Source organism: Melanotaenia boesemani, chromosome 23 (assembly GCF_017639745.1).
Source record: "Melanotaenia boesemani isolate fMelBoe1 chromosome 23, fMelBoe1.pri, whole genome shotgun sequence".
Taxonomy (NCBI): Eukaryota; Metazoa; Chordata; class Actinopteri; order Atheriniformes; family Melanotaeniidae; genus Melanotaenia; species Melanotaenia boesemani.
This window is the reverse complement of record NC_055704.1, coordinates 2,133,240-2,148,611: the sequence shown is the minus strand read 5'-3', so window position 1 is coordinate 2,148,611 and position 15,372 is coordinate 2,133,240. Positions and strand designations below refer to the sequence as shown.

The following is a 15,372-nucleotide window of genomic DNA, read 5'->3' as shown; positions in this document are numbered from 1 at the left end:
TGGCCACCAGCTAGAATGCAGGCACCAAAAGTTAATCCATCTCCTTTAAACTTTGTACAAACATTAGAGCAGTCCTAATGGCCGGGCCCAGGAGGTGTTAAATTCCTTTTGTGGCATGTATGGAGATTACAGTTAGAGTGATACTGTACATTTTCATGAAGCAGCATTCCTTTCTAGCCGGTCTCAGCATCCACTGATTTTTCAGATGCTTTCACTCCCTGAAGGAAACCAAAGGTCAGTTCCAGGTGACTCAACATTCAGCCTGATCCTCATTAAATCAGGTGCTAATTACACAAAGAATGTCACACTCAAACTGAACAGCAGCCAGGATATTCTCAATTTCCACCACATAAATGTGCTTTTCTCAGCTTGAAGTCCGCCTTGTTTTTGTCAGATCTCTGAATGGAGCTGCAGAACTCACCGAGTTTCCAGATCTAACAGGAACCAAAAGTCTGGAGAGCCTGTAAGACACACACACACACACACACACACACACACACACACACACAGAGGAATGCTTCATATCTGAATGTGTTTGCTGTTGTAGCCGACATCACTGTGTGTTTTGAGAGCTGAGCCTTAAATCAGACTGCTGTTATTAATACGCTGCAGTTATTATTCTATCTGACAGGCTGTAACTTTATTTTTCTGCAGCTCAGCCTGAAATTAAAACCCTTTCTTTCTCCTTGTTGTGACCCAGATTTCCATGTCATAATAAACACCTTCTCTGTGTTTATTTTCTTGTATTTTTCCATTTAAACTAATTTCTGAAGATGGTGTGTGTTCAACAGTAACCTTACGCTGAACCAGAAGGTGGAAATAAAACTCCAGCCAAACAAACCATCCCACATTCTTCCACTCGCTGCCTTTGGACCGACCCTTCCCAGTGTTAAGCCCTCCGTCTTTCATCAAATGACCTCAAGTTCTGCACATAACTGCTGTGGTTTAGTCACACGTTCACATATTAATGCTTTATGCTGTTTCAGGTTTTTGTTTGAATGAGTTGTTTCACCTGAATCATCTTAAAATGACCAGAACAACATGTAGAACATGTACAATCCAATATGCCGTTGGTGTACCTGAATGCACCACTGAGCTGTCCACCATCTTTCATGCATGTTTAATGTTAAGCAAAACACATATGACGTACAAACCACATGCTAACATGACTGGGACACAGTGTAAAAATATAAATAAAAACAGAATGCAATGATTTGCAAATCTCATAAACTTATATCTTATTCCCAACAGAACATAAACAAGATATTAGATGAAACATTTTAATATTAAATGGTTAAATGAGCTCAATTTGAATGTGATGGCAGCAGCACATCTGTAAAAAAAAGTTGGAGCAAAAGGCTTGAAAAGTAGCTGGTACAAATCAGAAACAACTGGTGGAGCATCTGACAGCTAATTAGGTTAACTGGCAACGGGTCAGTAACACATATAAAAGGAACATTTCGGAGAGGCAGTCTCTCAGTAGATTTTGTATCCAATACCAAGTAAATAAAGGGCTAATATCGTCAATACAGATACCAATATTTCTTAAAAGGACTGTCAAAATTAAAGTGTTAAAGCAGAGAGATTGATCTGTAGAATTAATGCATTTTTATGCAATAATACATAAACAGCAAAGTTATGACTCATAAAAATACGAATTTTGCATTATCCTGGTCAGAGAAACGGATTTTCACTGTGTTGGTGCCTTGTGACAGCAGTGAGCTGAATCCATTAAAACCATTTTATCATCCTTATTTATGAAGATTCTGACAGTTTTCCAGCCTTACATTAAAGTATCGGTGTTAGCACGCTGGAATCGATTAATACCAAATGTGGTTTTTGCTATTTGTTGCTGCCTTGTGCAACTTTTTTGTGCTTTCTTTGCGCATCATGTAATGCTTTTAATATTTTCTGTAAAGTACTTTGAATTGCCTTGTACATAAAATTAGCTATATTAATGTTGTCAGGAGTGTGAACTGTTCTTCCAGGTTCAGGTGGAAACACCTGCAGCGCTGCAGACTGGTGCAGGTCTAACATGTTCCTTCTGTATGTGTGTTTAGGACCATCACCGGAGCTCGGATCACCTCTCTTCCCAGTTCCGTGTGTGAGCAGCTTCCACACCTCCAGCTTCTGTGAGTTCAAACATAAAGTGGGTCATGTGACCCAGCTCGTCTCATTCATCAAAATCTTCTCTTGTTGAAGCAGAAACTTATTTTCTGTCACATCTGTGAGCTTTTATAGACTTGCTGCAACATGATGCATTCAAGGTGTGTAGGACCTGACTGTGCTGATAATTAAAACTTCATCCGTCTCTGCAGCGATCTCTCCTTTAATCAGATCCAGACACTCCCCAGCTTTTCTGACTGTGAGAGCATCCAGAAGATGTGAGTTTTACCTTCATGTTACATTTCATTAACATTTATATCTTTTAAAAACTTTCCGTTTCTTTAGGTTTGCTCCAAATATTTCCAACCTGTGAGGCCTGTACAACAGTCATCCTAATTACCATAGCAACCAATAAAATAGATCCAGCTGTGCGTCATGGGAATAATTAGCATGGTTGTAGAAGATTCATGACTAATCAGATCTCGCAGAGCAAACTTTCTTTAAAACAGAATTGATTGTAGTGATGTAACGGAGACAGCATGGCTAATCTGTGTTTTCCAGTGATCTGCACCATAACGAGATAGAGGAACTGAAGGAGAACACCTTCACCGGCCTGATGTCGCTGCGCTCGCTGTAAGCACACACACACACACACACACACACACACACACACAGACTCAGCAAGTTTAATTACCCTGCAGATCCTGAGCAGTGATCCAAACTTGCCCTCTTTAAGCATTTCCAAATGGATGCGCTCCCACTGGTCCAGGTGGTCTGTTTGTTGATGGGACAGGTATGAAGCCATAACTTGGCACAAAATAATGCATTCCTTCTGCTCCTGATACTTTTTAGGAAACTTTTATTACTCTTTTGATGCACCTGAACGCACCATTTTGGATACAGCAGTTTAAAACACTGATTGCACGCAAGGCTGCTCCTAGCGCCCCCTAGAGAGCAGCATTATGGCTGGTTTTATTATCATCGTAAGTGTTAAACACACACTTTCTTTTCATCCTGGGATTAGAAACAAAGAGTGGCTGTTACTCGAGGCCCCGTGGTGCTTTAATCCAAACTAACAAGCCGTCAACAGCAGAAATTAGGTCGAGAGATTAGGTGGGTTAAAACATCCCTTGATGAAATACTGGGAAAAAGTTTACTCCTGAAAACACCATTCCCACTCAGTTATGAGACTTTATGGGCCTGAGAAAGTTAAAAAATAAATAAATTTATTATGATGAAAGATAGCTCTTGAAGAGGACCGGATTTATCTGGTTTATGAAGTTTTTGTTTTTGAATGAAATGTATGAATAAATAACAAGTATTACATCCTGGTCAGAGTTCAAAGCACAAAAAAAAAATTAATGAAGTGAAGAATAAACATGTTTGACAACTTCTCCAAGCAAGGTAAAGAACAAACATAAAACTGATTGTGCATGATGTGAAGAGCAGAAAATTTTCCAGACGAACAACTATTTGATCATTTTCTGTTGTTCATCAGTTAAAAACTGTAGTTGTGAGGACAAGAACTGGGGAGAAAAGTCTGGAAATTGATAAGGAATGTGGAGAAACCACCAGACAGACTGGGAGCAATCAGGACTGCTGGTTTCAGCTCGTCATACCTCACACTGAACCGCTCACATGAACACCGTCACTGGAAGAGCCGCTCAAAATTACTGAACTACTCTGAAAATCTTTTCAAGATAAGCCACAGTTTTTCTGGGACTTTTTTTGGCAAATCAGACACCAGAGAAAATGTCTTTAATTAATTTGTTAGAATAGAAAATAAGAATACACCACCCCCTCCCCGTTCCTCAAAGTGCCGTACAGTAAAAATAAAACAATAAAAACAATTCCTTATAAATGAGGGCCGCGGTCTGTTCAATACCGTTTCCTCTTTCTGTCTTGTAGGGATTTATCCTGGAACAGGTTGTCATCTGTGAAGCCGAACTCATTCTCGGCTTTGCCAGCTCTTTCTAAACTGTGAGTTTTTATTCATCTGAAAATTTGTCACTAAAGCATTTGTTTAATCTTTTAATTGAGAGACCCAAACAAAAGATTTGGCCTTCTCAGGTTGAAATGGCCCTTCCAATCAGGCTGCTAATGCTGAAAATACTCATGAATAGTGTATTTATGCAAGTCATACACGTAAATAACCAAAAGCCACACCCTTTCTGTTTCTACAGTGACCTGTCATCCAATCAGCTGTTGTCTCTCTCTTTGATTGGTCTGCAAAGTTTGACTCATATTCGACTGGCTGGAAATGATCAGCTGACGGAGTTGATACCCCGAGAGGATCTGCCGCGAGTCAGGTGAGTGAAGAAGTTTATCTGTGACTCTCTTTCCATCATTTCTGAGCTGTTTGGACAAAGAGACATTACAGCATGGAAGAAGATGTTTACTATGCTTCGTGTATGTCTTCTCAGGGTGATGGAGCTTCCTTATGCCTTCCAGTGCTGCGCCTTTGTCTCCTGTGACAGAAGAGGTGGAGGAGGAGATTTGTCCTGGGAGACAGATGAGGCTCCAGATTCAACTGGGAAGGAAGTCCCAGCCCTCTCCAGTCAAGGTGAATCCTGAAACCAGTAGTTTCCATCAGAGGACCCAGTACTGTTTTTTTATTTTTTACCCTCTGAAAATGATTTTTCCCAGAGTTTGTTTCTGTTTTTGTTTGTTCTGCTTCAACAACAAAAGAAATCTTCAGATTAATGCACTGTCTATGTATAAAATTGTGGCATGTAAAAACGATCTTCAAAAACATTCAAATGTACTTTGACTGAACCTTTTAGTTCTTTTGGAAAGTTCCCTGAACATTTTCTAGTGGTGGTGAAATTAACCTTTTACATCTAGGAGGCCATAAAACAGAAGTTTTCTATAAACTAACATGAACTCGTGTCTCTGCAGCAGACCAGGACTTCGAGGATTTTATCATGGAGTTAAAGGATGAACCTGAACCTCAACACTTTGTCCACTGCAGCCCAGCACCAGGTACAGATGTAGGAAACAGCTACAGAAGAACAGATATATAATTAGTTTGATTGCATTAGACGAAGGCAACTTCACTGTCATCCATTTAAAGGGGTCATTAAATTTTTAAGTTGAACTTTTCTTGTGTTGTAGAACATGTTGAGCAGATTTACAAGTTGAAAGCAACAAAAATCCAAAGTGCATTAAAAAGGGTTATTTTCTCACATACGCTCCAAAAATTGTTTATAGTTCAGACAAACGAGTTCTTCTGTTACTCAGTGACATCACCATGTGTCAGATTTGCATAATCTCTGCCCTGGTTGTGTTCAGACTGCCCACTTGCCCACTCACATACCAACTTTATATTGTTTACAATACAGAAGACGTGCTAGTGCATGAGAGTAGCCAGCTACTGATGCAGCTGTACTTCATAATTATGAGCAAGATAGTCACAATTATTTATCATCTTTGTGGTATTTTTTACAACAATATCTCTAACATAAACAGACATAAATCCATATGTTCTTATTATGTTGTTTTGCTTTATCTACCTACACGGGCACTGAGTGCAGATGTTATGATCTTCTGTATAATAATAATGAACTAATATTACTCAGGAAAAGCATTAAATGTGTCAGAGCAAAACAGTTGTTGGTAAACAGCTGGCTTTAAAGCTAACTGCCCCATTACTATAGTTTACATAATTTCTTTTTTTATATGAGCTACATTAACAACTACTCCAAACATAGTCACAGTTTAGACTGAACAAACTTAGGTTTAAAAATATGGTTCCTGTACATATTTCACTACTCAAATTCTGGGTCTTTTGCAAAAAGGAACACTGGACACTTAGATTAGCAAGAGAAAGACAGAAGTTAAAACGTAGCATTTCAAAAAGGAGGTGATAAAATACTGCAGAAACATACTCAATGAAAATGATGTGAAAAGTACCTTTTCTGGTAGATTCTTTAACTCAAATTAGCCTGTAAACAAGCATGTTATTGGATTCAAAAACAAAAGGCTTTTGGAACATTTCTAAGATCACCTCGTTGATTATTTAGAGGTGATCAGCTTTAATCTCCAGCTTCAAGCCAAGCCAAGCCAACTTTCTTTATAAAACACTTTAAAAACAGTAAGTACTGACCAAAGTGCTGAACAGTAAGAATACATATACTATTTAAAAGGCATAAAATAAATTTAAGAACGTAATAAAGAATGTAAAATCAGACCAAAAATGGACAGTGAGAAGACCTGTCTAGCATGCAGTGGCTGCGAGCACAATTTTTTTTTTGATGAAATATGAAGGGGATTAGAAGTAGAATGAATAAAATAGTGTTACGACCCACTTTAGGGGTATGGTTGGGTGCAACAAAAAATAGACGTTGGGGACAGATGTAAAATAATAATCAGCACATTTTATTAAACACCCATGAAACGACGAATAAAATCTGTAACGAAAATACACAAAATAAACAAGTGTTTGGGTTCGAGGACCTGCTGAAAGAAATATATAAAACATATACCAAACCCACCAAGTGCAAACAAAGAAGTGATGAAACTCGGTGAAGAAACTAAAACCAAACAAAGAGCAGCAGATCCATAACTAATGTGACCGTCGTCACAACAAAAAAAAAAACCAACTTATCCCAACACTAAAACGAAACACAAAACACCCACTATGACAGAACAAATAAAGTGTACCAAAGCTTAAACGAAACTGAGTGTAAAATGGTGAATCCAACTTAAACAGAACCATGACTAAGTCCTCCCACAGGACAGCACAAAATGGTCTGCAACCAAACGGATCACCCATACAAAGCACAGCGAACACCCAGTTAGCCATACTACTGTCAAATTCTGTCAAAGTCAGGACGAGGCCACCTGCGCTAACCAGTCTCGTCTTGATACTACAAATACACACACCCGGCGCACAAAGCGGCCTGAGCCATCCCGGCTTCCCCCTCTTCGACTGGCTTCTGCTGCAGCCTTTTCACCGTAGGCTTCGTCTAAGTTGCAGCCTGATTGGTCCGACGATTAGCCAACTAGAGGGGAGGAGACTGAGGTGCGTTGGTTCCAACCACTCCCGACAGAGCCTCCACACCAGGCAATCAGCGGCAGAATGAGCCGCAGCTGCCAGCAATAGTCAGTGGCCGTAACAACAGTTTTAAATCTTCAAAAGAATTTGAAATGTCTTTAAAAAGCTTTTTAATTTACACATAATTTTGTCAGTTAACGAACAAAACTGGTTTTGAACACATACATATCAGCAAGACAAACTGGCAACTTTGTAGCCTCTAATTTTGAGAGCTTTATATTCATGATACAGATATTTATTTTTGTCGGAGACCTACTCGTTTTTCATATTAAACACCGGGTAGCAACGCAGAAAGGAGACGATACTGTTTCTACAGCTTCAGCATTGAACAATATTGTAATTATTCATAAATTTTACTAGATGGAATTAAAACCATTAAACATCATATTAACTTAAATAAATGGATTCAGCAAACATTAATTCAGTGCTGTTTTAATTTCCCGCAGGACCGTTCCATCCCTGCCTCCACCTGCTCGGCAGCTGGATGATCCGTGGAGGGGTGTGGCTCATTGCAGTGATCTCATTGATCAGCAACAGTCTTGTTGTCCTGTCAGTCTTCTTTTCTCCAGCAAGCTTGGTCACGCCAGCCAAATTGCTGATTGGCCTGATGGCTCTGGTGAATGGCCTGATGGGAGTGTGGAGCGGTTGGCTGGCGGCGGTGGACACCTGGACATTTGGCAGCTTCTGGAGGTATGAAACCAAACCAGACACACTTTGGAATACTTTGAGTCAGTTGATAACTACAGATCTACTGAGAAAAGATGACATGCCGAGTTCGTCAAGCCCCGTTTTGAGACTCTTTTTTCCAGCATCCAGCATGTTCCCATGTATGCTGACGACACTCCGCTCTATATTACTGTCTCTCCAGGGGACTCCATACAAAGCTTTAGTATGTGACTCAAATCAATACTTAGATGTAGGAACGGGCATATCAATACTCTGGAATCGATACTTCAATATTTGCCAGTCAAAATATCAGATTTGATGCTCTTTTATTTGTTTTAACTTCTTAAAATTTTAGTTTGAGTAACATCATGTGCAAAAACGAGCCAGATGTATTCCTTCCATGTCACATAATTATGTTAGCCTATCTGATGTCATGATGATGATGCTATTATTAGTGACGATGATGTGCTTTAATATTTTATTGGTTTATTAAACACAATGTTCTTTCAATTTAATAAAGTTAATTAATTTTAGATAATTTTACATTAAATTGTAATTCAAATTTTTTTATTATAATTTTGAAAATATTTCAAATTGAAATATTTCATATTAATTTTTTTAAGAATTTCTTTTAAGTACTTATGCTTGTGCCAGAATTTTCCTCAGCTAAATAAAGATAAATCTGACATTGCTGGTTTTGGAACCAAAGATGAGCATCCAAAGATCAGTTAGAAGTGTTAAACAAAACCAATGCATCAGGCAGGTAATCTTTTAATAAGCTAGGGAGTTTTGTCCTATTTTTCTATTTTCTAGAATATTTACACTGATGTCCGTTTGTATTGTAACTGTATGTATTCTGATTATGTCCAGTACATTGTGTTGTCTTATGTACGAAATGTGCTAAAAATAAATTTGCCTTCCCTAAGGTACGGGATAACGTGGGAAAGCAGCTTCCTGTGTCGCCTCAGTGGCTTCCTGTGTTTGTTTGCGTCTCAAACCGGACTTTTCCTGCTGACCGTCGCAGCTCTGGAGCGATGCATGACTGCTTCCGCTGGACAACGCAACAAAACTGGGAGTAGCAGCTGTGAGAAAAACCTCCACACATACAGTGTATAACAGTGATTTAACAACATACAGAAGGAAAGCACCAATAAACACTGAAAGCAAAGTGCACCTTAAGGTGTTTCAGGCAGCAAATATACAGCAACTGCCTTGTATGTAGACCCATGGTAAGTAGATATAAATGGCTTATTCTAAGAGAATAAAAAGTGATTAGATACCAATAGAAAGTCTTTTTAATGATATTTAACTTTTGACTTTTGATTTTGTTACACTCTGCTCTTTTAATGTCTCAAGAGGGTAGTAAATAATTTTCTCAGTGTTGTGCTGACTTAGGAAAATTAAGCTTAATTCCACAGTGTGTCAGGAGAGAGACTGGCTCTGTTCACACTGCAGGAAAAGTGAGTGGACTTTTTTGTCCATGTGTGACCCATTTCTGATCTTTTTATTACAGTCTGAACAGCACAAATCTGACCCAGGCCACACTTTAACATGTGGTACTGAATCGGATACAGGTCTGATCCTTTTCAAAGCAATCTCAGTCTGAATGGTCACATTTTATCCGACTTTTACGTCATTGAAGTCAGGCAGATGTCAGAAAAACTTCTCTGGAGGAGGCGGTACACTCCAATGTAAACAATTAACGTAACAATGTTATATCAGATTTTCTTTTACTCTGCACAACTTTGAAACTGATACACACATGTGTAACATCCATATTTACCTCCGTAAACAAAACGTGTTGAGTGTGACATCAGGCCTTTCTCTGCACATGCGGGTCACTTCAGGGCCACATACAGTTGTCACTGAAGTGTGATGGAGGTCACATGCAAATGATAATGTGAACACACACTCAAAAATATCAAATTTGAGCATTAAGACCTGCAGTGTGAACATAGTCTTGTGTCATATGAACCAACACAGCTAAAATGCCGGCCTTACAAAAAGAAAAATGTGCCCAAATGCACAGAAATATCCTTAGTGATGCATGAGGGAGTATAACATAATTTAAAGGTATTGATTCAGCTCTCTTTTTTCTGCAGATCGCTGTTCTTTGCTCATCCGCCTGTCCATCTGCTTGTGTTTCCTGCTGGGCCTCACCATCACGCTGCCACCTCTTATGGCCAGACACAGTAACACCTCCCTCTGTTTGCCCCTGCCTGTGTCCTCCTCCTCCTCCTCCTCCCTGGCCTTCTCTGTGTCCCTGGTTCTCTTTGACTCACTTTGTTTCCTCCTCATGACCCTCGCTTACTCTCGTCTTTACTGCCGTGCCCACAAAGCTCCGCCCGCCTCAGACGAAGAGGCAGTGTTGACTCGACATGTCACCTGGCTACTCTTCTCCAACTGCATCCTCTACCTGCCCGTCGCTTTCCTCTCCTTCTCCACCATCTTGCAGCTCCCTGCTGCCGGGCCAGAGGCGGCAAAGGGCGTGCTGCTGCTGGTGGCGCCGCTGCCGGCCTGTGTCAACCCGCTCCTCTACCTCCTCTTCAATCCACTTGCAAGAGAGGAGCTGGCAGCGCTGGCCAAACGCACCTGTGGTGGCGTGGTGGTACCGAAGCTACAGAGAGGAGTAAGAAGAGCTGGAGGAAGTCTGGATTCAGCGTACGATGAGGATGCAGAGAAACAGTCATGTGACTCGACGCAGGCTTTGGTCATTGTTTCAGGGGTGAAAGAAGAAGAAGGAGGGAACGAGACGCAACATTCGGTGGCGTTTGTCGCCCCGTGTCACTGAACAGGTGCACAAAACACAACTCTCATCTGACAAACGCTTGAACCTGATTGGCTGTTTATGTAAGAGGCTGTTCTTGTTGTACTTTGTCCTGTTAAGTGCCTCCTACCAGATTAACAGGGAATATTTCGCCACCACCTGCTTCCTGTGAAGTTAAACCAATCTGAATGTCAGCCAACAAATTAAACTGAAGGTTTGAAAGCAGATTTAAAAGACTTGCTTTCATTCACTAATGAATTTTAGGCCTCAGAGATCCTAAAAAATCCCCTTATGCCCCTTGTCTGCCATCAGAAATAATGGGCATTTTTGCCTCTAGGGGCACTAGCAAGGCTTTAGCCTCATCTCAACTTTATTAGCATTTGTCAGGTGAGACAAAACCTTCACACAAACACACACATATATAAACACACAGCAAACTGACAGATGGGACTGTGAGGCAGCAAATGTAGCAGCAGCAGATGAAGAGAAATGAAGGCACAAGAAGGAGCTCACCATAAATGCACCACCTGTTTGGACTTTTATCCTTTTTTTCCCCTCTCCATCTTTCTTTTTCTGCAGCAAATTGGATAATTAAGATGAAGCATTGGATTCCGGGTTCATGTTTGGATGTTGTCCAGGACACAAACATAAACATCATGAATGGTGTAAATTCTCCAGCTTCTTTTTTTTTTATGTGACACAGTTTACAGCGCTGTGTTACCAAACGTTGCACCAAATGTTCGCGGTGACGGCTCGTGTTTTTGCTAATGTGTGTGAAAACTATAGCATGCATGTGAGTGTCGTCAGAGTCGGAGCTGAAACGGAAAACTGGAGTCAAGAGGACAACAAGCAGCTAAAGCTCATGTCTGCTAAAAACACGGAACTGCTCCTTTAAAATGTCCTGTTTTCCAAGATTTCTCAAAGGAAAACTTTTCTGTTTAACATACATCTCACGAAAATACCAAAAGAGAAGTATTTTCTGTCCACTCATGAGAAGGGCCAACCTGCTAAATGTTGTGGTTATTTTGAATGTTTACAGGTATTAAAACACCTGTTGAGAAAGTTTAATTACCATTTGGAAATATTATACAGTATCTGGTTTCAGTTTCATTGGACAATGAAAGCTGGTTTGGTCTCATTTAGAAACAAATTCTCTTGACTAGAAGGATCCCATATGTGTGGCTGGATTTTAAAAGTTTGTATATATTATTGTAAATTGAAGCTTCTGTGACAATCCTTTGTTTTTTGTGTATTGTGAATGTTTATGTTGTCTTTAACATGACAGCCCCATTTACACTTGCTCTTAGTTTGCCTTGAGCAGACTATAAATAATGAATCAAGCTTGTGAACACTTTTGAATTTTTTGGTATAAATGTGACTTAAAACATCCTCAGATTTCTAAAAGTAGATGTAGAGACTTATTAAAAAAAACAAGACAAATGCTTGGTAATTTATTTCATGTGGAAAATGATCCAATATTACATATCTGTGATAATTAAACATTTATTTTCAGTATCTGCTCTGACTTTATTATGCAACAATAACTTAAACTAAATGTGTCCACTCTGAATAATTTCTGAACATCATTTCAGGGGTATTTTGATTACTGAACATCTAATTTCAGGTTATTACACATATTGTTTTCTGAATTAAGTTTTAAATGTCAGTATTTTGACATCTGAAGCATCAGCTTTTTTTCTTTTGCTTTTCTTTGTCCTGCAGCTTCACCCTGCTTCTATTCAGATTTAGTTCCCTCAGAGTTTACTGGGCTATTCTGGCAAAAATACAGCAAAACAGACCCAAACCATGGCACTACCACCACCATGTTTCACTATTGGATGAGGTTTTACAGTGCAGTGTTTTGTTCATTCCAAACTTCTCATATAAACTAAAATGTACTCCTGTAATTTGTCCCAAAGCCTTCTGGTTTATCCATCTGCACATTCACACATTTCTTTTTGTAGAGTAGTTTTTGCTGGTTTGAAGTGAATAATCTGGACTGTGTTCACCAGAGGGTGGCAGTATAGGCTGCATAGCTAGTGGTTTTATTTTACTTAATAAAATAAAATAAAAGGTAGTTGTGAGAGGAAAATGAAGCCTTGAAAGTGCAAAAAAAAAAAAAAAAAAAAAAAAAAAAAAAAAAAAAAAAAACATAGACATCCACAAGTGGAAAATGAAGCAAGTCCTTCAGAATTTCTCTTCATCTTTGGAGATATTTTGGATATTGTATCATATCTGGGAAGATGCTGGTCAGTCATGCGAGTTTATCATTTGTCTGCTGGTGAGTCATTTTAATCTTTGCAGGTCAGACAAGATTCACAAAGTTGTTTTCATTCCCTCTGATGGGCATTAGCCTTTCCTAGAGACAGGAAATAAAAAAGCAAAACTTGAATTGATTAAATTTATTGAATTCACCTTTTCTTATCCATAACTTCTAAGGGTACATTCACACCAGAATAAACCAGGGGTTCAGTTTGCTTTGCTTTCACACTGCACTTTACTGAAGTGGACCAAACCACCTGGACAGTGTCACACAGTTACAACAGCTGCTCACTAGGGGGCAATATTTCCCAGAACAGCTGCTAACCAACAAGAATGAAGAAGCTTATCTGGCTCATTTATTGGGCGGGACTCGTTTACGGGAAGTAGACAATAAAGCAACACCAAATTTATTCAATCTTTGGGTTTCTGTTTTCACTTTGGTGTTAAAACCAGAACCTGTCCTCTGTTAGCAACAGAAGGCAGCAAGTTGTTGCTCTATGACGTGTCCTACATCACTTCCTCTCTTTGGTGGATGGTCCATTTGCTTTCACACTGCAAGAGAACCACACCAGGGTTCACTTGCAAATAAACGGAGACCACCGGTTTTCAGGCAGAGCAGAGTTGGCACTGCTCCAAACAAACTGTACTATCCATGAAAGCAGGCTTTGTTTAAAGCAGACCAAACAGAGCCAGTGTGAAAGCGCCCTTAACGTGAATCAGACATGATGGAAACCCGACCACTGATCAGTGTCTCTTGGCGCGATGATGCTGGTCCACATTCCTGTGGAGGGCAACAGTCTAAATGTTTCTCACAATCTAAACTCTATTCAAATGGCTTTGCCACTTTTTACAACATGAGCTTTTTTTCTGAGCTCCTCAGAAATTTATGATACACAAATATGTTAAAATTATTAGATTCTGATAAAACGGCACAAACATGCATCTGTTTTTATCCATTGGAAAAAAAAAACTCAAATTTACTGGATATCATAAAGGTTGACATTTACAGATGTGTAATACTGGATCATATTCTCCCATAAAAAATGAGCTACTATAATATTTTCATTTGATGTTTCAATTGGATTTTCTTTATTTACCTGAAGGATGTTTTGTGAGAACCTGACGATTTTTAAGGTCATCTTTAGTCCATAAGGACAGTGTAAATTTGTAGTCCAGATCACACCAGAACCTTTCGGTGGATCAAAACTAATTCAAGGGCTCAATGAGACGTAGTCTTTCCAGTATGTTCTAGGTTGGCCCTAAGGTCTGTTACCAAGAACACCTCAGTGGAGGCATTGTATGTAAAAGATGGTAACAGGCACTGTAAGGCCTGGTACACACATACCAGATTTTTGGGCTGTTTTTGTCTCTTCCCGACCTCGGATGGCAAACGCCCGATCATCGTGAGATTTCCCTGTCCAATGATCATTTGGTCTGTGGTGTGTTACGAGCCGATTTGTCACGATAATCCGCTCCGAAATGGGTTGTAGTCGACAATTGGGAATATTAAACATGTTCAATATTTCAGAGCCGATTTCTGAGGAACATCGACGACTCGTTCATTGTGACTGCGTGGATGGTGCCGTGGTACGGAATGTAGCCAATCAGAGAGTGAGCTGGCTGGGGAACAAGAAAGTAAATAAAGTCCGTGTTCACGGCGTCTCCAGCCTGTTATTTTTTTCAGTTATGGCATTTTCTGTTAACAATAGTCCCAACACCACCAACATTCCCTCGTCCTATATCCCCTTCCATGCTGTGTGTTGTGTTTTCCGATTGTTAGTATGTTTCTTCTTCTTCATTTTTTTGCTGGTTGTTGCTATGGTTCTTCTTCTCCGTTTCAGTGTTTGTCCGACCCGGAGGACTAGATTGTAGATCAGTTGCAGGACAGCATCGTCATGTGTTTGTTGTTCTGTGATTACACTTTCGGAGCACACCACACACAATACGATCAAAACTGATTTTTTATCTTCAGGTGTGAGGTCTCGACCAGATAAAAAATCTCATAAGATTAAACAAATCGTTATGTGTGTACCAGGCCTAAGTACGTTTGTTGGATTATGTTTTTTACACCCATAAAAGATGTACAAAATATTGATCTGTAAGGACCCAGAAACACAAAGGTCCAATCCCAATTTTTCTCCTAGGACTTTCATTTTGCAAGGACAAAGAGGTCATTTTCTTTCCAGATTCAAGGAGTGGTGGTCCTCTGGCCCTTTAACCGGGACATTGGGAGCTGTTTGTTGGTAGGGCACTGGGAGGGATGTGGGATTGGGCACAAATCTCCTGACAGTGGATTTCACGGTCTTTGGTCAACAAAGCCCTAAGTGGAGCGTGGATACTTCAGGCTCCCATGCAGGACAATTACAGAGTGAAGACCACTGATTTTACCAGTTTCTTGCATGACTGTGAGCTGACATGTCAGCCCAATGAAACGATGTGAAGGGGTCTATGTTGAGAATTAACTGTCTAAGAAACTGTTTAAAGCTCACCAGCCTGAACACAAGTTATTTGAAAT

General features: G+C 39.8%; 1 protein-coding gene across 2 annotated transcripts in view; it reads left to right on the top strand.

The window, feature by feature from the left end:
* Nucleotides 1–14,433, top strand: part of LOC121634677 (leucine-rich repeat-containing G-protein coupled receptor 5-like) — a 53,814-nt gene extending 39,381 nt beyond the window's left edge. Inside the window, exons 10-20 of one of the 2 annotated variants that reach the window (XM_041977537.1) lie at nucleotides 395–463; nucleotides 2,061–2,132; nucleotides 2,319–2,384; nucleotides 2,668–2,739; nucleotides 4,015–4,086; nucleotides 4,290–4,415; nucleotides 4,530–4,669; nucleotides 5,008–5,088; nucleotides 7,609–7,852; nucleotides 8,755–8,912; nucleotides 9,931–14,433. In XM_041977537.1, coding sequence (XP_041833471.1) covers nucleotides 395–463; nucleotides 2,061–2,132; nucleotides 2,319–2,384; nucleotides 2,668–2,739; nucleotides 4,015–4,086; nucleotides 4,290–4,415; nucleotides 4,530–4,669; nucleotides 5,008–5,088; nucleotides 7,609–7,852; nucleotides 8,755–8,912; nucleotides 9,931–10,619 — 1,789 coding nt within the window. In that variant the 3' untranslated portion in view covers nucleotides 10,620–14,433. Of the gene's footprint in view, nucleotides 1–394; nucleotides 464–2,060; nucleotides 2,133–2,318; nucleotides 2,385–2,667; nucleotides 2,740–4,014; nucleotides 4,087–4,289; nucleotides 4,416–4,529; nucleotides 4,670–5,004; nucleotides 5,089–7,608; nucleotides 7,853–8,754; nucleotides 8,913–9,930 lie in introns of both variants that reach the window. The other variant, XM_041977536.1, reaches the window with a different exon arrangement.
* Nucleotides 14,434–15,372: the final 939 nt, after the last annotated feature.